Source organism: Rhinatrema bivittatum, chromosome 4, assembly GCF_901001135.1.
Source record: "Rhinatrema bivittatum chromosome 4, aRhiBiv1.1, whole genome shotgun sequence".
NCBI classification, from domain to species: Eukaryota; Metazoa; Chordata; class Amphibia; order Gymnophiona; family Rhinatrematidae; genus Rhinatrema; species Rhinatrema bivittatum.
This window is the reverse complement of record NC_042618.1, coordinates 484,238,264-484,263,622: the sequence shown is the minus strand read 5'-3', so window position 1 is coordinate 484,263,622 and position 25,359 is coordinate 484,238,264. Positions and strand designations below refer to the sequence as shown.

General features: G+C 48.1%; 1 protein-coding gene across 1 annotated transcript in view; it reads left to right on the top strand.

The window, feature by feature from the left end:
• The window catches only part of ANKS1B (ankyrin repeat and sterile alpha motif domain containing 1B), a 591,267-nt gene that overhangs the window by 72,930 nt on the left and 492,978 nt on the right, over positions 1-25,359 (top strand). Inside the window, exon 7 of the mRNA XM_029597376.1 lies at positions 8,217-8,339. Within this exon, the coding sequence (XP_029453236.1) occupies positions 8,217-8,339 (123 nt within the window). The remainder of the gene's footprint in view (positions 1-8,216; positions 8,340-25,359) is intronic.

The following is a 25,359-nucleotide window of genomic DNA, read 5'->3' as shown; positions in this document are numbered from 1 at the left end:
TGCTCTGTCCATCTGCTGGTGCGGAGTCACTACCCAGGTGTCTGGACTGATCCGTGGTACTACAGGAACGAAAATTATCAGGTAAGAACTAATTTTCCTATAATTGCGATGGAGAAGGTACAGAGAAGGGCTACCAAAATGATAAAGGGGATGGAACAGCTCCCCTATGAGGAAAGACTAAAGAGGTTAGGGCTTTTCAGCTTGGAGAAGAGACGACTGAGGGGGGATATGATAGAGGTGTTTAAAATCATGAGAGGTCTAGAACGGGTAGATGTGAATCTGTTATTTACTCTTTCGGATAATAGAAAGACTAGGGGGCATTCCATGAAGTTAGCATGGGGCACATTTAAAACTAATCGGAGAAAGTTATTTTTTACTCAACGCACAATTAAACTCTGGAATTTGTTGCCAGAGGATGTGGTTAGTGCAGTTAGTATAGCTGGGTTTAAAAAAGGATTGGATAAGTTCTTGGAGGAGAAGTCCATTACCTGCTATTAAGTTCACTTAGAGAATAGCCACTGCCATTAGCAATGGTTACATGGAATAGACTTAGTTTTTGGGTACTTGCCAGGTTCTTATGGCCTGGATTGGCCTCTGTTGGAAACAGGATGCTGGGCTTGATGGACCCTTGGTCTGACCCAGTATGGCATTTTCTTATGTTCTTATGAGGGCAGCAGGTCACTGACATCTCCTTTCCTCCTGGAGGGCAGCAGGTCACTGACACCTCCTTTCCTCATGGAGGGCAGCAGGTCAGTGACACCTCCTTTCCTGGTGGAGGTCAGCAGGTCAGTGACGCCTCCTTTCCTGGTGGAGGGCAGCAGGTCAGTGACACCTCCTTTCCTCCTGGAGGGCAGCAGGTCACGGACACCTCCTTTCCTCCTGGAGGTCAGCAGGTCAGTGACACCTCCTTTCCTGGTGGAGGGCAGCAGGTCACTGAAACCTCCTTTCCTCCTGGAGGGCAGCAGGTCAGTGACACCTCCTTTCCTCCTGGAGGGCAGCAGGTCACTGACGCCTCCTTTCCTCCTGGAGGGCAGCAGGTCACGGACACCTCCTTTCCTCCTGGAGGTCAGCAGGTCAGTGACACCTCCTTTCCTGGTGGAGGGCAGCAGGTCACTGAAACCTCCTTTCCTCCTGGAGGGCAGCAGGTCACTGACACCTCCTTTCCTCCTGGAGGTCAGCAGGTCACTGAAACCTCCTTTCCTCCTGGAGGGCAGCAGGTCACTGACGCCTCCTTTCCTCCTGGAGGGCAGCAGGTCACTGAAGCCTCCTTTCCTCCTGGAGGGCAGCAGGTCACTGACGCCTCCTTTCCTCCTGGAGGGCAGCAGGTCACTGACGCCTCCTTTCCTCCTGGAGGGCAGCAGGTCACTGAAACCTCCTTTCCTGGTGGAGGGCAGCAGGTCACTGAAACCTCCTTTCCTCCTGGAGGTCAGCAGGTCAGTGACACCTCCTTTCCTGGTGGAGGGCAGCAGGTCACTGAAACCTCCTTTCCTCCTGGAGGTCAGCAGGTCAGTGACACCTCCTTTCCTCCTGGAGGTCAGCAGGTCACTGAAACCTCCTTTCCTCCTGGAGGGCAGCAGGTCACTGACCCCCTCCTTTCCTGGTGGAGGGCAGCAGGTCACTGACGCCTCCTTTCCTCCTGGAGGGCAGCAGGTCACTGACGCCTCCTTTCCTCCTGGAGGGCAGCAGGTCACTGACGCCTCCTTTCCTCCTGGAGGGCAGCAGGTCACTGACGCCTCCTTTCCTCCTGGAGGGCAGCAGGTCACTGACGCCTCCTTTCCTCCTGGAGGGCAGCAGGTCACTGACGCCTCCTTTCCTCCTGGAGGGCAGCAGGTCACTGACGCCTCCTTTCCTGGTGGAGGGCAGCAGGTCACTGACACCTCCTTTCCTCCTGGAGGGCAGCAGGTCACTGACCCCTCCTTTCCTCCTGGAGGGCAGCAGGTCACTGACCCCTCCTTTCCTGGTGGAGGGCAGCAGGTCACTGACCCCTCCTTTCCTGGTGGAGGGCAGCAGGTCACTGACACCTCCTTTCCTCCTGGAGGGCAGCAGGTCACTGACACCTCCTTTCCTCCTGGAGGGCAGCAGGTCACTGACACCTCCGTTCCTCCTGAAGGGCAGCAGGTCAGTGACACCTCTTTTCCTGGTAGAGGGCAGCAGGTCACTGACACCTCCTTTCCTCCTGGAGGGCAGCAGGTCAGTGACACCTCCTTTCCTCCTGGAGGGCAGCAGGTCACTGACATCTCCTTTCCTCCTGGAGGGCAGCAGGTCACTGACATCTCCTTTCCTCCTGGAGGGCAGCAGGTCACTGACACCTCCTTTCCTCCTGGAGGGCAGCAGGTCACTGACACCTCCTTTCCTCCTGGAGGGCAGCAGGTCACTGACCCCTCCTTTCCTGGTGGAGGGCAGCAGGTCACTGACGCCTCCTTTCCTCCTGGAGGGCAGCAGGTCACTGACGCCTCCTTTCCTGGTGGAGGGCAGCAGGTCACTGACGCCTCCTGTCCTGGTGGAGGGCAGCAGGTCACTGACGCCTCCTGTCCTCGTGGAGGGCAGCAGGTCACTGACGCCTCCTTTCCTGGTGGAGGGCAGCAGGTCACTGACGCCTCCTGTCCTGGTGGAGGGCAGCAGGTCACTGACGCCTCCTGTCCTGGTGGAGGGCAGCAGGTCACTGACGCCTCCTGTCCTCGTGGAGGGCAGCAGGTCAGTGACGCCTCCTTTCCTGGTGGAGGGCAGCAGGTCACTGACACCTCCTTTCCTCCTGGAGGGCAGCAGGTCACTGACGCCTCCTTTCCTCCTGGAGGGCAGCAGGTCACTGACGCCTCCTGTCCTCGTGGAGGGCAGCAGGTCAGTGACACCTCCTTTCCTGGTGGAGGGCAGCAGGTCAGTGACACCTCCTTTCCTCCTGGAGGGCAGCAGGTCACTGACACCTCCTTTCCTCCTGGAGGGCAGCAGGTCACTGACGCCTCCTTTCCTCCTGGAGGGCAGCAGGTCACTGACGCCTCCTTTCCTCCTGGAGGGCAGCAGGTCACTGACGCCTCCTTTCCTCCTGGAGGGCAGCAGGTCACTGACGCCTCCTTTCCTGGTGGAGGGCAGCAGGTCACTGACACCTCCTTTCCTGGTGGAGGGCAGCAGGTCACTGACGCCTCCTGTCCTGGTGGAGGGCAGCAGGTCACTGATGCCTCCTGTCCTGGTGGAGGGCAGCAGGTCACTGACGCCTCCTGTCCTGGTGGAGGGCAGCAGGTCACTGACGCCTCCTGTCCTGGTGGAGGGCAGCAGGTCACTGACGCCTCCTGTCCTGGTGGAGGGCAGCAGGTCACTGATGCCTCCTGTCCTGGTGGAGGGCAGCAGGTCACTGACGCCTCCTTTCCTGGTGGAGGGCAGCAGGTCACTGACACCTCCTGTCCTGGTGGAGGGCAGTAGGTCACTGACGCCTCCTGTCCTGGTGGAGGGCAGCAGGTCACTGACGCCTCCTTTCCTGGTCGGGGGCAGCAGGTCACTTACGCCTCCTGTCCTGGTGGAGGGCAGCAGGTCACTGACGCCTCCTGTCCTGGTGGAGGGCAGCAGGTCACTGACGCCTCCTGTCCTGGTGGAGGGCAGCAGGTCACTGACACCTCCTTTCCTGGTTGGAGGGCAGCAGGTCACTGACGCCTCCTGTCCTGGTGGAGGGCAGCAGGTCACTGACACTTCCTTTCCTGGTTGGAGGGCAGCAGGTCACTGACGCCTCCTGTCCTGGTGGAGGGCAGCAGGTCACTGACGCCTCCTGTCCTCGTGGAGGGCAGCAGGTCACTGACGCCTCCTTTCCTGGTGGAGGGCAGCAGGTCACTGACGCCTCCTTTCCTGGTGGAGGGCAGCAGGTCACTGACGCCTCCTTTCCTGGTGGAGGGCAGCAGGTCACTGACGCCTCCTGTCCTGGTGGAGGGCAGCAGGTCACTGACGCCTCCTGTCCTGGTGGAGGGCAGCAGGTCACTGACGCCTCCTTTCCTGGTGGAGGGCAGCAGGTCACTGACACCTCCTTTCCTGGTGGAGGGCAGCAGGTCACTGACGCCTCCTTTCCTGGTGGAGGGCAGCAGGTCACTGACGCCTCCTGTCCTGGTGGAGGGCAGCAGGTCACTGACGCCTCCTGTCCTGGTGGAGGGCAGCAGGTCACTGACGCCTCCTGTCCTGGTGGAGGGCAGCAGGTCACTGACGCCTCCTTTCCTGGTGGAGGGCAGCAGGTCACTGACGCCTCCTTTCCTGGTGGAGGGCAGCAGGTCACTGACGCCTCCTGTCCTGGTGGAGGGCAGCAGGTCACTGACGCCTCCTGTCCTGGTGGAGGGCAGCAGGTCACTGACGCCTCCTTTCCTGGTGGAGGGCAGCAGGTCACTGACACCTCCTTTCCTCCTGGAGGGCAGCAGGTCACTGACACTTCCTTTCCTGGTTGGAGGGCAGCAGGTCACTGACGCCTCCTGTCCTGGTGGAGGGCAGCAGGTCACTGACGCCTCCTGTCCTGGTGGAGGGCAGCAGGTCACTGACGCCTCCTGTCCTGGTGGAGGGCAGCAGGTCACTGACGCCTCCTGTCCTGGTGGAGGGCAGCAGGTCAGTGACACCTCCTTTCCTGGTGGAGGGCAGCAGGTCACTGACGCCTCCTTTCCTTGTGGTCTTCCCTAAGCTGCACAGCCGCAGACACAGGGCTCCCCGTATCCTGAGCCCAGGTGCTGTACAGGCTCTCACAAGGCTCCTACCACTCTCAGCCGGGAGTGGAGTGGAAAAGAAACCCCACTCCTGATCCTGCTCAGGACCACCAGGCAGGGTTTGCCTGGCTCCTCTGACTGGTCCTGAAAAAACATCTCAAGCAAAACTCTCTCTACCTCTTGACTCTCAGCAAACCTAGAGGGACCTGCCCGTGAGCTCTGTCGAGACTTTCGGGGGCATGGCCACTCTAGGGAGGGGCTGCGTGTGAATGGTACCCTCCCCCTCACACTAACCTGCACTCACCCAGGGCTTATTGGTGATGTACGTGCAGGGCCCGTCACAAGTGCAACCCCACACAGCGCTAGATAAAATGGGAGAGTCTATTGCTCGGCTTCGGAGCCTGACACCAGCCCCTGTGGGCTCAAGCAATCACATAAATAATCAAGCACATGGTGTAGTGAAGCCGGCCCAGAGGCAAGGGTTGTATTTTCCAATACTGAACAGAGAAAGGCCAGAAAAATGCGTCCTTGCTCTCTGAGACCATCGGACTGCACCCCTATTGGCTCTCTCTTCTCTTCTTTACTCCACCAACTCGCACCTCGACCCGTAACCCTGGGATCTCGTAAGGAGAGTCTCAGTCCAAAGCTAGAGTATCGTTCAGAAAACAGACACTTTTATTCTCCTGAGGGCTACCAGCAGTCCATAGGACATCAATAAAGGAATAAAAGAAAAATCAGCAAAAGAATGAATCTCAAGAATCGACAATAGGGATGAGCGCCCTAACAAAACAGTTATACTTCTACTTTTCCTCTTTCCCTGTTACAAGCTCAAGATCTAAATCAGTTTCTTAAACCTCACCAGTGGCCTTGGTTTCCATGCTGGGCTGGGTAAAGCCAACAGATCCACCAGCAACACCTGCTCCAAGTCTGAATCAGAGAGGAAGATCCTCCCACCCTGAGCCTACGTTTCTAGTGAAGAAAGACACACGCCCGCCCCCGAGATCCAGCATCGCACCATTAATGACAGAGGCCCCTGAGAAACCAGAAGAAGAAAAATCACAAACCTAACCAAAGGTAGAGGTTAAGTGCCAAAACTATAGGTTGAATAAAGGGCACACTCTATGGGTTGACCTCCTTCCGTGATTAAACTCTGTGTCACATGAAAGAAAAGACAGTTGTTGTGCAAACATCCCAGAGGTTGACTGATGTTCAGAAGAGTTTGGGAGTTAGGCCTCCCCTTCCCCTGGTCAGTGGGTAGGTTTTGTGTAACCTCCTGCAGTCAGAGCTGATATTCAGTACTGCCTGGATAAAGTTAGGTGATAGCTGTCCTAAACTTATCCGGCTAACATTAGGTGCAGAAATATTCAGCAGCAGGCTGGAAGGGTAGGGCGAATTATCCCGTTTAACTACTAAATAAAGACAAACAGGTCGATACAGTAAAGTGTGCTCCGTCGGAGCGCACTGTCAGCCTGCTCTGGACGCGTGTTTTCCCTTACCCCTTATTCAGTAAGGGGAGGAAAACACGCGGCCCACCCGCGGCACCTAATAGGGCCCTCAACATGCAAATGCATGTTGAGGGCCCTATTAGGTATGCGCGCGGGATCCAGTAAGTAAAATGTGCAGCCAAGCCGGGAAAGTGCACAGAAAAGCAGTAAAAACGGCTTTTCTGTGCACCCTCCGACTTAATATCATAGCGATATTAAGTCGGAGGTCCCCAAAAGTAAAAAAAAAAAGTAAAAAAAAAAAAAAAAAAATTTGAATTCGGCCCGCGGCTGTCGGGCCGAAAACCGGACGCTCAATTTTGCCGGCGTCCGGTTTCCGAGCCCGTGGCTGTCAGCGGGCTCGAGAACCGACGCCGGCAAAATTGAGCGTCGGCTGTCAAACCCGCTGACAGCTGCTGCTCCGAGCCAAAAGGAGGCGCTAGGGACGCGCTAGTGTCCCTAGCGCCTCCTTTTCCTCGTTTGCACCGCGTCGCCTCATTTGAATACTGGATCGCTCGCACCGGTGAAGGGCCGGTGCGTGCGCCGGGAGAGCGGGCGTTCGTCCGCTCTCCCGCGGTCTTACAGTATCGATCCGAAAGTTACTTTCTGTATCTACCTTTCCTGCTCGCTGACTCACTGAACATTGACCTCACACATTTTACTCTATCAATAGCCACCACAGCGAGATATGTAGGGCGAGTAGATGTGACCCCTGCTACTTACTGTATATCCATAGAACAGAAAATATAAAAATTAGATTTTCCAAAGAGCTCGCTGTCTCGTGAGTTCAGAGTACCGGGCGCTCTAAAGTTTAATTAACAAAGTTCTATATATAGGGAAAAATAACCCTTGCTGTAGTTACACAATGTTAGGTTCCATATTAGGAGCTACCACCCAGGAAAGAGATCTAGGCATCATAGTGGATAATACATTGAAATCGTCGGCTCAGTGTGCTGCAGCAGTCAAAAAAGCAAACAGAATGTTAGGAATTATGAGGAAGGGAATGGTTAATAAAACGGAAAATGTCATAATGCCTCTGTATCGCTCCATGGTGAGACCGCACCTTGAAAACTGTGTACAATTCTGGTCGCCGCATCTCAAAAAAGATATAATTGTGATGGAGAAGGTACAGAGAAGGGCGACCAAAATGATAAAGGGGATGGAACAGCTCCCCTATGAGGAAAGGCTGAAGAGGTTAGGACTTTTCAGCTTGGAGAAGAGACGGCTGAGGGGGGATATGATAGAAGTCTTTAAGATCATGAGAGGTCTTGAACGAGTAGATGTGACTCGGTTATTTTCACTTTCGAATAATAGAAGGACTAGGGGGCATTCCATGAAGTTAGCAAGTAGCACATTTAAAACTAATCGGAGAAAATTCTTTTTCACTCAACGCACAATAAAGCTCTGGAATTCGTTGCCAGAGGATGTGGTTAGTGCAGTTAGTGTAGGTGGGTTCAAAAAAGGTTTGGATAGTTACTTCAATTTCATTATTGTATGTTAAACTCTAATGGATGGTCCATGGTCTGTACAGACTGTTTCTCCGTCAATCCTGTTATTTGTAATTAATTCTAATTCTAGTTAATAATGTCAATTGTAAAGCCTGTTGCTAAGTTATTGTTAAATGTAAACCGCGGTGATGTATATCCTTACGTACTGCGGTATATAAAAATCTCTAAATAAATAAATAAATAAGTTCTTGGAGGAGAAGTCCATTAATGGCTATTAATCAATTTTACTTAGGGAATAGCCACTGCTATTAATTGCATCAGTAGCATGGGATCTTCTCAGTGTTTGGGTAATTGCCAGGCTCTTGTGGCCTGGTTTGGCCTCTGTTGGATGCTGGGCTTGATGGACCCTTGGTCTGACCCAGCATGGCAATTTCTTATGTTCTTATGTTCTTAAGTTCTGGGGATATTAGGAGCTTTACTCTATGGAAATGCCTTGGTTTTAATAAGGATAAGTCTAACCCAGTCGTATGACGTATAGAGATGTTTCTTTCACGGGGCTGACTAAAATCGGATGCGTTCATCTTCTAAAGATTACCGTTTTCTCACTGTCTTTTCAACTTCAGAACATTTACAACAAATAAAGAACAGAAATCTTTTGGAGGAGCAAAAGAAAGCAAGCCCGCTGCCAGGGCCACCACGAGCCATCATTCTGTGCCCAGGCAAGTCTCCGTCCCGTCACGTTGAAAGTAAGTACTGGCGATGATGCCCTCTATACTGTACCCACCTCAAATTACAGGAACATCACACTCTGTAACTCCTCCTGTGCTGTATATGCTACAGGGAGATAACAGGAAGAGTATAGTGATAGGAGTATACTACCATCCACCCGGCCAAAATGATGAGATGGACAGTGAAATGCTAAGAGAAATTAGGGAAGCTAACCAAACTGGTAGTGCAGTTATAATGGGAGATTTCAATTACCAAGTCAAAATCAATAGTGTCAAAAAGTTACCCAAGTAAGGAAATATCCAAATCAAACACAATGGGAACAATAAATCAATATATGAATTATAGCCTAATGAAGGTGTCAGCAAGACTGACGTTGTTTCAACTGAGACCAACTGGTCTTCTCGATTATTATTTCTTTAAAAACCATAGTCCAGATATTATATTCGAAAAATAGACTCAGAAAAATCTTTATATAGCACCCAACAAGGCTGAGTTTCGCAACAGCAGTGCTTCTTCAGAGGCATTTAACTAATTCTTAGACGTTTTCTTATCAAGTTGGAAAATGTGCCTATAAATGTAACAAAGGAACACTTTAATAAAACATGCAAAGTAGATAATCAAAACACAGCAATACTTATCTTTGTTAGAAGGCCTATTCTATATATGTTATAGAGACATCACACACTGTACTGCACCTATTCTGTATATACTATAGGGAGATCCCGCACTCTCTACTGCGCCTATTCTGTACCTTGACATTATTAAACAGCTACTAAACCAAATGGAGCTAGTCATCAACATAGAGAAAACTGAATTCCTCCATCTTGAACGAAAAAACATGACAGTCATCCAATCCCTGATCCTACTAAAAAACAATCAGAAAATTGGAATAGCCGAGAAAGTACGGAACCTCGGTGTAATAATAGACACAGAACTTAGCCCCTAACAACACATATCATTAAAAGTCAAAGAAGGATATGCCAAGCTAATGGTCCTCAGGAAACTTAAACCGTTACTAAATCAAACTAACTTCCGAACTGTCCTACAAGCTTTAATATTTGCAAGCACTGACTACTGTAATGCCTTACTATTAGGATTTCTATCAACAAAAGAGAACTCACCCATCCACAAGATTCAATTTCAAAAGTACAATTTATTCATGAAATACATAAAATAGATCCTATCTAGACAATACTTGCTAAACTAACACACTCATTCATCCATACCACAAACATATCACAATTCCAATCAAATCCCATTTATAAAAACAACAAATATATAATATAAAAATCCCAGCACCAATGTGTAACACTGATTATCAATATAATCACAACTATATCTTGCAATCTCTTACTCTTTTAATAGCATTTCACAATATAAACAATAATGCTGCGACAAAACCAGTGTGTGTGTTGGAACCTGGTATTCTCAAGTTCCCGCATTACACACTGTACTCTTCTTATCTTATCACAACAAAAACGGTGACAATGTCCATTGGACCTGCCCGACAAGGACTCCTTGTTTCGCCCGCTTCATCAGGGATATTTTCGTCACTGTCATCTCAAATCGACCTATATTAAATACATACATTCTTAATAATAACAACCCACCATTTTTACCCCTAAAATCCACTTGCTCTCCCAAACCAATATAGAAAGGATCTACCTGTACAAGGCGCTTTTAATTTTCTGCTGGTTAAGATGTGCAACCTCCGTTGCCGGATTAAATAACTTTATATATCATTCAAATCTTCAAATGTAGAAAAAACATTTCTCAATCCAACATACTTCCGCTAAATCCAGGGACCAACCCTGTAACCAAAACATAGCGAAAGATATAAGTATAATACTAAATCAAAATCAGTGTTACACATTGGTGCTGGGATTTTTATATTATATATTTGTTGTTTTTATAAATGGGATTTGATTGGAATTGTGATATGTTTGTGGTATGGATGAATGAGTGTGTTAGTTTAGCAAGTATTGTCTAGATAGGATCTATTTTATGTATTTCATGAATAAATTGTACTTTTGAAATTGAATCTTGTGGATGGGTGAGTTCTCTTTTGTTGATAGAAATTACTTGGTAGAAGAGTACCACAGTATAAAAATTACCCTCAGTGTAGTGTTACTATTAGGATTACCATACACGACACTAAGACCACGCCAAATACTCCAAAACTCAGCCGCAAGAGTTTTGACAGGAAAAAGGAAAAGAGATCATATAACTGAAACACTAGCTGAACTACACTGGCTGCCAATTGAATACAGGATAAAATATAAAACCCTTTGCATTATACATAAACTAATCCATGACGAAAAAGCAGAATGGCTAAACACAGCACTCCGCGTCCACGTCCCTAACAGAAACCTGAGATCTGCCAACAAAGCCCTCCTAACCATCCCCTCAGTAAAAACTGCAAAACTAACACAAGTCAGAGAAAGAGCACTATCATTGGCTGGACCGATTCTACGGAACACCATGCCCTTAGAGATAAGACAACAGAGAGATTTCAAGACTTTCAAAAAGAGCTTAAAGACATGGCTCTTTATTTATTTATTTATTTATTTATTTATGGTTCTTATATACCGGAAGTTCCTGTATACAATACATATCACTCCGGTTCTCAGGTAACAGAGATAACTATCGCCAGGATGGCGATTTACAAGGAACATATCAAGGAAAATGTCAAACGATTAATCTATTATAGAGTAAAAACTACAAACAATATCAACTTAGAACACATAAATAACGCAATGCGCTTTACATTATTGTTGTAATAACAGGAAGGTAGTTGTTGCTCTTCTTGCTCTTAGCTCTCAGGGAAAGCTTGAAGGAAGAGCCAAGTTTTGAGTTTCACTTTGAAAGTCGTATGGCACGGCTCCAGGCGGAGCTCTGGTGGTAGAGAGTTCCAGAGAGACGGGCCTGCAGTGGATAGTGCGCGTTTCCTCACCTGTATTTGATGGGGAGCCAGTGGAGATGCTGGAGGATCGGGGTGATATGGTCCTTTTTTTGGCGTTGGTGAGAATTCTTGCAGTGGCGTTCAGTACCATTTGGAGGGGTTTGGTGATGCAGGCGGGAAGGCCCAGCAGAAGTGAATTGCAGTAGTCTAATTTAGTGAGAATGATGGCCTGGAGTACTGTGCGGAAATCCCTGTAGAGTAAAAGTGGCTTTAGTTTCTTTAAAACTTGTAATTTAAAGAAGCATTCTTTTGTAGTGTTATTTCCGAATTTATTGAGGCTGAGTCTGTTGTCTAGGAGTACACCCAGATCTCTGACTTGAGGTGAGGTGGTGTATCCTGAGGTGTCTGGAGGATTGCTGGAGGTGAGCGGGGCAGCTTGTTCCGGTGCTATTATAAGGATTTCTGTTTTGTTGTCTTTAGAGAAGCCTTTCCACAGAGCGAGAAAGAGAGAAAAACGCTGATAGCTGTACACATAAAATCTTCATACAGCACTAGCACATTATATGTATGTATGTCATGGTTTTGTCTATTGCAACTTTTAAATTAAATGTATAATTTAACAGTCTTTATCTTAAGTCACAGGTCAGATTAATCATTACTAAACTCTTAGCCATTACTATGAAACAATGTTACCGAGATCATCAGGCACCTCCATTACTAATAATTGGAACAGTTTGCATGTACAATTTACTATTTGTGCCTATTTGTAAACCGTTGTGACGGTATTCTACTAAACGACGGTATAGAAAAGATTTTAAATAAATACATAAATAAACATGTTATAGTGAGATCCCACACACTGTACTGCACCTATTCTGTATATACTATAGGGAGATCCCACACTCTCTACTGCGCCTATTCTATATATGTTATACAGAGATCACACACTGTACTGCACCTATTCTGTATATACTATAGGGAGATCCCACACTCTCTACTGCGCCTATTCTATATATGTTATAGAGAGATCACACATTGTACTGCACCTATTCTGTATATACTATAGGGAGATCCCACACTCTCTACTGCGCCTATTCTATATATGTTATAGAGAGATCACACATTGTACTGCACCTATTCTGTATATACTATAGGGAGATCCCACACTCTCTACTGCACCTATTCTATATATGTTATAGAGAGATCACACACTGTACTGCACCTATTCTGTATATACTATAGGGAGATCCCACACTCTCTACTGCGCCTATTCTATATATGTTATACAGAGATCACACACTGTACTGCACCTATTCTATATATACTATAGGGAGATCCCGCACTCTCTACTGCGCCTATTCTATATATGTTATACAGAGATCACACACTGTACTGCACCTATTCTGTATATACTATAGGGAGATCCCACACTCTCTACTGCGCCTATTCTATATATGATATAGAGAGATCACACACTGTATTGCACCTATTCTATATATACTATAGGGAGATCCCACACTCTCTACTGCGCCTATTCTATATATGATATAGAGAGATCACACACTGTATTGCACCTATTCTGTATATACTATAGGGAGATCCCACACTCTCTACTGCGCCTATTCTGTATATACTATAGGGAGATCCCACACTCTCTACTGCGCCTATTCTATATATGTTATAGTGAGATCCCACACACTGTACTGCACCTATTCTGTATATACTATAGGGAGATCCCACACTCTCTACTGCACCTATTCTATATATGTTATAGTGAGATCCCACACACTGTACTGCACCTATTCTGTATATACTATAGGGAGATCCCACACTCTCTACTGCGCCTATTCTATATATGTTATAGAGAGATCACACACTGTACTGCACCTATTCTGTATATGCTATAGGGAGATCCGCACTCTCTACTGCGCCTATTCTATATATGATATAGAGAGATCACACACTGTATTGCACCTATTCTGTATATACTATAGGGAGATCCCACACTCTCTACTGCGCCTATTCTATATTTGTTATAGAGAGATCACACACTGTACTGCACCTATTCTGTATATACTATAGGGAGATCCCACACTCTCTACTGCGCCTATTCTATATTTGTTATAGAGAGAACACACACTGTATTGCACCTATTCTGTATATACTATAGGGAGATCCCACACTCTCTACTGCACCTATTCTATATATGTTATAGAGAGATCACACATTGTACTGCACCTATTCTGTATATACTATAGGGAGATACGCACTCTGTACTGCGCCTATTCTATATTTGTTATAGAAAGATCACACACTGTATTGCACCTATTCTGTATATACTATAGGGAGATCCCGCACTCTCTACTGCGCCTATTCTATATATGTTATAGAGAGATCACACATTGTACTGCACCTATTCTGTATATACTATAGGGAGATCCCGCACTCTCTACTGCGCCTATTCTATATTTGTTATAGAGAGATCACACACTGTACTGCACCTATTCTATATATACTATAGGGAGATCCGCACTCTCTACTGCACCTATTCTATATATGTTATACAGAGATCACACACTGTACTGCACCTATTCTGTATATACTATAGGGAGATCCCACACTCTCTACTGCGCCTATTCTATATATGTTATAGAGAGATCACACATTGTACTGCACCTATTCTGTATATACTATAGGGAGATCCCACACTCTCTACTGCGCCTATTCTATATATGTTATAGAGAGATCACACATTGTACTGCACCTATTCTGTATATACTATAGGGAGATCCCACACTCTCTACTGCACCTATTCTATATATGTTATAGAGAGATCACACACTGTACTGCACCTATTCTGTATATACTATAGGGAGATCCCACACTCTCTACTGCGCCTATTCTATATATGTTATACAGAGATCACACACTGTACTGCACCTATTCTATATATACTATAGGGAGATCCCGCACTCTCTACTGCGCCTATTCTATATATGTTATACAGAGATCACACACTGTACTGCACCTATTCTGTATATACTATAGGGAGATCCCACACTCTCTACTGCGCCTATTCTATATATGATATAGAGAGATCACACACTGTATTGCACCTATTCTATATATACTATAGGGAGATCCCACACTCTCTACTGCGCCTATTCTATATATGATATAGAGAGATCACACACTGTATTGCACCTATTCTGTATATACTATAGGGAGATCCCACACTCTCTACTGCGCCTATTCTGTATATACTATAGGGAGATCCCACAACTCTCTACTGCGCCTATTCTATATATGTTATAGTGAGATCCCACACACTGTACTGCACCTATTCTGTATATACTATAGGGAGATCCCACACTCTCTACTGCACCTATTCTATATATGTTATAGTGAGATCCCACACCTGTACTGCACCTATTCTGTATATACTATAGGGAGATCCCACACTCTCTCTACTGCGCCTATTCTATATATGTTATAGAGAGATCACACACTGTACTGCACCTATTCTGTATATGCTATAGGGAGATCCGCACTCTCTACTGCGCCTATTCTATATATGATATAGAGAGATCACACACTGTATTGCACCTATTCTGTATATACTATAGGGAGATCCCACACTCTCTACTGCGCCTATTCTATATTTGTTATAGAGAGATCACACACTGTACTGCACCTATTCTGTATATACTATAGGGAGATCCCACACTCTCTACTGCGCCTATTCTATATTTGTTATAGAGAGAACACACACTGTATTGCACCTATTCTGTATATACTATAGGGAGATCCCACACTCTCTACTGCACCTATTCTATATATGTTATAGAGAGATCACACATTGTACTGCACCTATTCTGTATATACTATAGGGAGATACGCACTCTGTACTGCGCCTATTCTATATTTGTTATAGAAAGATCACACACTGTATTGCACCTATTCTGTATATACTATAGGGAGATCCCGCACTCTCTACTGCGCCTATTCTATATATGTTATAGAGAGATCACACATTGTACTGCACCTATTCTGTATATACTATAGGGAGATCCCGCACTCTCTACTGCGCCTATTCTATATTTGTTATAGAGAGATCACACACTGTACTGCACCTATTCTATATATACTATAGGGAGATCCGCACTCTCTACTGCACCTATTCTATATATGTTATAGAGAGATCACACACTGTATTGCACCTATTCTGTATATACTATAGGGAGATCCCGCACTCTCTACTGCGCCTATTCTATATTTGTTATAGAGAGATCACACACTGTACTGCACCTATTCTGTATATACTATAGGGAGATCCCGCACTCTCTACTGCACCTATTCTATATATGTTATAGAGAGATCACACACTGTATTGCACCTATTCTGTATATACTATAGGGAGATCCGCACTCTCTACTGCACCTATTCTATATATGTTATAGAGAGATCACACATTGTACTGCACCTATTCTGTATATACTATAGGGAGATCCCGCACTCTCTACTGCGCCTATTCTATATTTGTTATAGAGAGATCACACACTGTACTGCACCTATTCTATATATACTATAGGGAGATCCGCACTCTCTACTGCACCTATTCTATATATGTTATAGAGAGATCACACACTGTATTGCACCTATTCTGTATATACTATAGGGAGATCCCGCACTCTCTACTGCGCCTATTCTATATTTGTTATAGAGAGATCACACACTGTACTGCACCTATTCTGTATATACTATAGGGAGATCCCGCACTCTCTACTGCACCTATTCTATATATGTTATAGAGAGATCACACACTGTATTGCACCTATTCTGTATATACTATAGGGAGATCCGCACTCTCTACTGCACCTATTCTATATTTGTTATAGAGAGATCACACATTGTACTGCACCTATTCTGTATATACTATAGGGAGATACGCACTCTGTACTGCGCCTATTCTATATTTGTTATAGAAAGATCACACACTGTATTGCACCTATTCTGTATATACTATAGGGAGATACGCACTCTGTACTGCGCCTATTCTATATTTGTTATAGAAAGATCACACACTGTACTGCACCTATTCTGTATATACTATAGGGAGATCCCGCACTCTCTACTGCGCCTATTCTATATTTGTTATAGAGAGATCACACACTGTACTGCACCTATTCTATATATACTATAGGGAGATCCGCACTCTCTACTGCGCCTATTCTATATATGTTATAGAGAGAACACACACTGTATTGCACCTATTCTGTATATACTATAGGGAGATCCCGCACTCTCTACTGCACCTATTCTATATATATGTTATAGAGAGATCACATACTGTACTGCACCTATTCTGTATATACTATAGGGAGATCCCACACTCTCTACTGCACCTATTCTATATATGTTATAGAGAGATTACACACTGTATTGCACCTATTCTGTATATACTATAGGGAGATCCCGCACTCTCTACTGCGCCTATTCTATATTTGTTATAGAGAGATCACACACTGTACTGCACCTATTCTATATATACTATAGGGAGATCCGCACTCTCTACTGCACCTATTCTATATATGTTATAGAGAGATCACACACTGTATTGCACCTATTCTGTATATACTATAGGGAGATCCCGCACTCTCTACTGTGCCTATTCTATATATGTTACAGAGAGATCACACACTGTACTGCACCTATTCTGTATATACTATAGGGAGATCCCACACTCTCTACTGCGCCTATTCTATATATGTTATAGAGAGATCACACAGTGTACTGCACCTATTCTGTATATACTATAGGGAGATCCCGCACTCTCTACTGCGCCTATTCTATATATGTTATAGAGAGATCACACAGTGTACTGCACCTATTCTGTATATACTATAGGGAGATCCCGCACTCTCTACTGCGCCTATTCTATATATGTTATAGAGAGATCACACACTGTACTGCACCTATTCTATGTATACTGTAGTGACATCCCATACTCTATACTGCACGTATTCTTTATATGTTATAGAAAGATCACACATTGTATTGCACCTATTCTGTATAAGCAATAGAGGGATCACACTCTATACTGCACATATTCTGTATATGCTATACGGAACTCACACTCTCTGTTATGCACCTAATCTGCATATACTATAGAGTGATCACACTCTCTGTACTTCACTTATTCTGTATATGCTATAGGGAAATCATACTCTATACTGCACCCATTCTGTATATACTGTGGGTAAATCACACTATATACTGCACCTATTCTGTACATTTTGTAGTGATATCACACTCTCTATACTGTACCTATTCTGTATATGGTATAGGGAAATCACACTCTCTATACTGCACCTATTCTGTATATGGTATAGGGAAATCACACTCTCTATTCTGCACCTATTCTGTTCATTTTGTACTGATATCACACTCTCTATACTGTACCTATTCTGTATATGGTATAGGGAAATCACACTCTCTATACTGCACCTATTCTGTATATGGTATAGGGAAATCACACTCTCTATACTGCACCTATTCTGTATATGGTATAGGGAAATCACACTCTCTATACTGCACCTATTCTGTACATTTTGTAGTGATATCACACTCTCTATACTGTACCTATTCTGTATATGGTATAGGGAAATCACACTCTCTATACTGCACCTATTCTGTATATGGTATAGGGAAATCACACACTCTATACTGCACCTATTCTGTTCATTTTGTACTGATATCACACTCTCTATACTGTACCTATTCTGTATATGGTATAGGGAAATCACACTCTCTATACTGCACCTATTCTGTACATTTTGTAGTGATATCACACTCTCTATACTGCACCTATTCTGTATATGGTATAGGGAAATCACACGTTCCCTGTACGTACCTGGATCAGTCCAGACCGTGGGTTATGTCCCCATTCCAGCAGATGGAGTCAGCCAAAGCTTTGAGGGGGCGTCACCATAAGTACTACTACCCCCTCTGCAGGAGTTCAGTATCTTCTGACTCCAGCAGATGCGAGTAGGGGAATCTGGGCTTGCTCCCGATTACCTGTAACCATTGTTCCCTTGATTGGGTTTTTCTTCTCTGTCTATTATATTTAGTTGTTTTGGATCAAGTTTGTTCTTTAAAAAAAAAAAAAAAAAAAGTTAATTGGTTTAATTGGAGAGGCGTGGCTTCCTTTTGGTGCTGTCTCTCTGTCTCTCTCTCTCCTTTCCCGGCGACTAGGCTGTTGTTGTCCACCGGGGTAAGTTGTATTGGTTTTTGCTGTATTTTTCTTTTGCAGCTTATTTGGACGCGGCGGCCGGTGGAACCGGCCTCCCAGCGTTTTCTCCCTCTCCCGCGGCCATCTTGCCGGCTCCTCGTGGGCTGCAGCAGGGAGCAGGGAGCTCTTCTTCGGCGGGTTGTGAGGCCAGGAAGGCCCCCCCGCGGCGCCGTTTTTCAGCCGGCGGGCAGTGCAGGCCGATCGGGCCCCCCCGCACCAGCGTTTCTCCTCTCGGCCCCCCCGAGGTTTTCTGATTTTTTTTTTTTTTTTGCCTGCCTGCTCCGTTTTTGCCAGCGCTCCCGATGCCGCGGCCGTTGCGTTGTTCGGCCTGCGGCGATCCGGGATCGCGCATTTCGCGCGAGGGGATCTGCGCTCGGTGCCTCCCCGGGGGGGAAGGCATGTCGCGGTCCCGGGACGATTTTTCCTTTTTGGCAGGCTTGCCCGGGCGGTGCGGGCCGGCCCCTCCCCCATCCCTGGCGGGAACGGCGGCCATATTGCATCCCCTGCGCCCTGAGGGGACTCAGGCAGCGCGGGAGGACAGGGATTCCTCCAAAGTTTGTTTTACTTTAAAAAAAAAAAAAAAAAAAAAAAAAAAAAAAAAAAGTTAAAAAGGGTTCAATTTGGGACGGCGTGACTTCCCTTTGCGTTGTCTCTTCCTTCCTCTCCCTCTTGGTGCGAGCTGTACCTTGTGAACCGGGGTAAGTGCATTCTTCTGTGTTTTTTTCTTTACAGCTGATTTTGCTCGTGGCTGCTTCGGCTTCGCCGCGTTTTTCTCACTCACCAGCAGCCATTTTGCCGGTTCCTCGTGGGCTGCGGAGGTGAGCGGGGAGATCTTCGTTGGCGGGTTGTGAGGCCAGGAGGGCCCCCCCGCGGCGCCGTTCTTCATCGGCGGGCAGTGCAGGCCGCTCGGGCCCCCCCCGCGGCGCCGTTCTTCATCGGCGGGCAGTGCAGGCCGCTCGGGGCCCCCCGCGCCGGCGTTTTTCCTTCTCGGCCCCCCCCGAGGCTTTTCGTTTATTTTGCCTGTCTCCTCCGTTGTCAGCAGTGCTCACGATGCCGCGGCCAGCACGTTGCTCGACCTGCGGTGAGCCGGGATCGCGGATTGCCCGTGAGGGGATCTGTGCTTGGTGCCTCCCCGGGGGGGAGGGCCCGTCGCAGTCCCTTAGCGAATTTTTCGTTTTTGACAGGCATGCCCGGGCGGCGCGGGCCGGCCCCTCCCCCATTACTGGCGGGAACGGCGGCCATTTTACATGCCCAGCGCCCTGAGGGGACTCAGGCAGCGCTGGATGACAGGGACTCCCCCGAGGGCTCTCCACCGAATTTGCTGCCGGACAACAGCCTGACGGGCCGGGGTCCCACGGGGTTCCCCCCACCGGGGCTTCCTCGAGTAGGCTGGGATTCTCCCCGGACTTTGTACGGTTACTGCACACTGCGTATTTGCAGGGCCTTGTCGCTCCCGCAGCACCGTCTCCAGCCAAGGTCCCGCGGCTCTCGCCTCCCTCTCAGGCCCCCCCCGTCCCGGCGGGTGTGGGGGCCACCCTGCCTCCCGCCCGCACCTGGATCCTGGGCCGGACCTGGGAGAAGGGGGCCAAGGGGATTCCACCTCAGAGGGGGACGATCCGCACACTCTGCGTCTCTTCCAGGGGGAAGAGCTGGACGAACTTATTCCACTCATTATCCAGGAGCTGGATCTCGATCCGCCGCCGGACCCGCCCGCTCCAGTAGCGCCCGCCGTCGTCTCGTCGGCCAAGAAGGGAGATCCGGTGCTGGCAGCCCTCCGGCCGAGGGCTCGGGCGTTTTCCCAGCCATGATTCCTTCCTGCAGCTTGGGACGCCCCGGAGGCTTCCCTTAAGGTCAGTCGGGCCATGGAGAAGCTGTATCCGCTACCAGAGGATTTCCTGGATCTCATCAAGGTTCCGAAAGTGGACTCCGCGGTGTTGGCGGTCACGAAGAGGACGACCATACCAGTGATGGGTGGCGCGGCCTTCCGGGATACACAGGATCGCAAGTTGGAAGTCTTCCTCCAGCGGGTCTTCCAGGTCTCCGCGCTGGGGATGCGGGCGGTGATGTGCAGCTCGCTGGCTCAGAGGGCGCGCCTTCTCTGGGGGCAACAACTTCTCCCCTCTCGGGTTCTGCCGGCTGAGGAGGCCGCCCAAGCGGATGGGCTGGAAACTGCGGTGGCGTACGGGGCTGACGCCTCCTATGACCTGCTTCTATGACCTGCTTCGGGTCCTGGCCCGAGACATGGTCTCGGTAGTGGCGGCGCGTCACCTCCTATGGCTGCGCAACTGGGCGGCGGACACTTCCAAGTCGAGCCTGGGTTCCATGCCATCCATCCAGGGCGCTACGGCGCTATAGGAACTACAGACCGGCGGTCTTCAGGCCCTCTGCCCCCAGGTCACAGCCCTGGTCCCGCTCCTTTCGCGGGTGTAGGCCTGTGCGTCCCGCCTCGGGAACGGGACAACCCTCTCCCAAGTCCTCCCAATGATGTTTGGCTCGCCCACTCCACCGTCCCCCGGTTTGGGGGACGGCTGGCATTCTTCTACCAGGAGTGGGCGCGGATCACCTCGGACCAGTGGGGCTTGGACACCATAGAAAATGGCTACGCGTTGGACTTTGTCCGCACTCCAAAGGGACGGTTCATTTTCTCCCCCTGCGGATCGGCCTCCAAGCGAAGGGAGGTGCAGTTGACACTGGACAGGCTTCGGGTGATTGGCGCCATTGCGCCCGTGCCCTCCAGAGAGGTGGGCTTGGGCCCTTATTCCATCTACTTCGTGGTACCCAAGAAGGATGACTCCTACCGGCCCATCCTGGACTTGAAGGAAGTCAACAAATCCCTCCGGGTGGTTCGGTTTCGGATGGAAACGCTGCGCTCGGTGGTGGCGGCGGTGCATCGAGGGGAGTTCCTAGCCTCCTTGGACCTGACGGAGGCCTACACGGAATCGGGAGGTTCGGGTCCTATCGGACAACGCGACCACGGTGGCCTACATCAACCGGCAGGGCGGCACTCGCAGTCCACAGGTCGCGCTCGAAGCAGCCATGCTGATGCAGTGGGCGGAACGACATCTGGTCCGTCTGGCGGCCTCGCGCATCGCGGGCGTGGACAACGTCCAGGCGGATTTTCCTCAGTCGCCAGCGCCCCGGGGAATGGTCCCTCTCCGACGAGGCGATGCAGCTGCTTGTTCGCCGGTGGGGAACTCCCCACAGGGATCTAATGGCGTCCGCGCAAAACGCAAAGGCTCCCCGTTTCCTCAGTCGTCGAAGTGAGCGAGGAGCAGAGGGTGTGGATGCTCTGGTGCTCCCGTGGCCGGACCATCTTCTTCTCTATGCGTTCCCGCCATGGCCTCTGGTGGGAAGACTACTCCGCAGAATAGAAGCTCATCGGGGACTCGTGCTCTTCGTCGCACCAGAATGGCCACGGAGACCCTGGTTTGCGGACCTTCTCCAACTGGTGATCGACGGCCCCATCCGCCTGGGACATCTCCCTCGCCTCCTGCATCAGGGCCCGGTATTTTTCGACCAGGCAGAACTCCTCTGTCTTGCGGCCTGGCTTTTGAGAGGCAACGTCTCCGCTGCCGAGGTTACCAGGAGGCGGGAGTGTCAACGCTCTTGCGTTCCAAGAAGACTTCGACGTCGGCGACCTACGTTCGGGTCTGGAAGGTTTTCGAACTGTGGTGCACCGACCAGAACACGAGACCCACAAAGGCTTCGGTTCCTCAGATCCTTCAGTTTCTACAAGCGGGGGTAGACAAGGGGCTCGCCTATAATTCACTGCAAGTTCAGGTGGCCGCCCTTGGGTCGCACCCGGATATTATGCGTTTCCTCAAGGGTGTCAAGCACTTGCGACCTCCGGTCCGGGAACCTTGTCCCGCTTGGAGTCTTAACCTCGTGCTCCGCTCTATGTCGGAACCTCCGTTCGAACCATTGCGCAATGCGACGATTAAGGACCTCACTCTCAAGACAGTGTTTCTGGTGGCCATTTGCTCCGCTCGACGCATCTCGGAACTGCAGGCCCTGTCGCGTAGAGAACCCTATCTCCGCTTCTCTGACTCCGGAGTTTCGCTCCGCACTGTTCCCTCCTTCCTTCCGAAGGCGGTGTCTGCGTTCCATGTGAATCAGACGGTGGAACTGCCGTCTTTCTCGTCGTCTGAACCAAGGGCTCTCCGACTTCTGGATGTCAAGCGCGCTCTGCGTATCTATCTGGAGGATACGAATGAGTTCCGGACTTTCGACCATCTCTTCGTACTTTGGCCCGGTCCTCGGAAGGGTTCCCAGGCCTCAAAGACGACCGTGGCCCGATGGCTGAAAGCCAGCATTGCCGCTCCTTACGCTGGGGCGGGGCGGACTCCCCCGCCCGGCATCGGGGCGCATTCTACGCGTTCGCAGGCGGCTTCCTGGGCGGAGACTCGCTCGGTCTCCCCACAGGAAATCTGTCGTGCGGCCACCTGGAAGTCGTTACATACGTTCTCGAGGCACTATCGTCTACACCTCGCCTCTTCTGTCTCTGGGCATTTTGGCGAGCAGGTTCTCCAAGCAGGCCTCGCAGGACCCCACCCGGTTTAGGGAAGCTTGGGTACATCCCACGGTCTGGACTGATCCAGGTACGTACAGGGAAAAGAAAATTATTACTTACCTGCTAATTTTCGTTCCTGTAGTACCATGGATCAGTCCAGACGCCCACCACTTCTGGGTTGTAATCCTGCTCAGCTGTCTTCTATGGGGCGATAGTGATCATTCCTGTTTTTCACGATTTCTCAGTTCTCACTGTATTTCGCAGTCCCTCTTGGGGTTGGCGTGCTGTATTCATGTCCTCCTACCCGTTGGTGGGAGGGTTACAGTTCATTCTTTGGGTGTGCGGCTGTTTGTTGCCGTTCACTTTAAACTTGATCCAATACGGGGGTTTGTTTGTTTACTCGGGCTTTGATATACTCGATACTGAACTCCTGCAGAGGGGGTAGTAGTACTTATGGTGACGCCCCCTCAAAGCTTTGGCTGACTCCATCTGCTGGAATGGGGACATAACCCACGGTCTGGACTGATCCATGGTACTACAGGAACGAAAATTAGCAGGTAAGTAATAATTTTCTTCTCTGTGCTACATCTAATCTGTATTTCTCCTAGGACAAGCAGGATAGTAGTCCTCACAGGTGGGTGACATCATCAGATGGAGACCGGCATGGAAAACCTCTGTCAAAGTTTCTAGAACTGTGACTGGCACACTGAACGTGCTTAGCATGCCCTAATCCACGTGTTCACGTGCAATCCCTCTTCAGTATCTTTTTTCTTCCTTGGAGCTGTCGTCTCACGGTCTTGGTTCTCATGCTTTCTTTCTTGGAAAACTTTGAGTTTTTGGCTAGTTTGGCGACTTTTCCTGCGCTGGGTCCCTCTGCTGTTTCCCCTGCCTTCAGTCAGTCTAGGAGCGCAATAAGTCCCTTTTGTGTGGTCTGTTCCTCATAGTGGTGTCCTTTGGGGCCCACTGGCTTTCAGCCGTTTGCTGGTCTTGTTTTTTTGTTCCGTATGGCATTGTTGGGTTTTTGTCGGTGCCCCCAGTGTCATTGGACGATGTCCATTATGGATCCACACGATGTGTACAACCTTTGCCCGGGGGCATCCCATGACATTCGAGGGTGCCGTCTGTGTGACATGCCCGTCTGGACAAAATGGAGAACATTTTCAGGCCCAAGCTGTCTGAGCCATTTATGTCGTGTCGGTGTCCTCGACAGCGAAGGATTGTGGGGAACCAATGAGCGCCGATCCCTTGCCCTATATACCGCACCTATTCTGTATATGCTATAGGGAGATCACAGACTCTATATTATACATATTCTATATATATACTATAAGGAGATACAATCTCTATTGCATCTATCTTTATATACTATAGGGAGACAACACTCTCTGTACCGCACCTATTCTGTATATGCTATAGGGAGATCATAGACTCTATATTATACATATTCTATATATATGCTATAAGGAGATACAATCTCTATTGCATCTATCTTTATATACTATAGGGAGACAATGTTCTCTGTACCATGCCTATTCTGTATATGCTATAGGGAGATCACAGACTCTATATTATACATATTCTATATATATATGCTATAAGGAGATACAAACTCTATTGCATCTATCTTTATATACTATAGGGAGACAACACTCTCTGTACCGCACCTATTCTGTATATGCTATAGGGAGATCACAGACTCTATATTATACATATTCTATATATATATGCTATAAGGAGATGCAATCTCTATTGCATCTATCTTTATATACTATAGGGAGACAACACTCTCTGTACCACACCTATTCTGTTTATGCTATAGGGAGATCACAGACTCTATATTATACATATTCTATATATATACTATAAGGAGATACAATCTCTATTGCATCTATCTTTATATACTATAGGGAGACAACACTCTCTGTACCGCACCTATTCTGTATATGCTATAGGGAGATCACAGACTCTATATTATACATATTCTATATATATACTATAAGGAGATACAATCTCTATTGCATCTATCTTTATATACTATAGGGAGACAACATTCTCTGTACCGCACCTATTCTGTTTATGCTATAGGGAGATCACAGACTCTATATTATACATATTCTATATATATATGCTATAAGGAGATACAATCTCTATTGCATCTATCTTTATATACCATAGGGAGACAACGTTCTCTGTACCATGCCTATTCTGTATATGCTATAGGGAGATCACAGACTCTATATTATACATATTCTATATATATATGCTATAAGGAGATACAATCTCTATTGCATCTATCTTTATATACTATAGGGAGACAACACTCTCTGTACCACA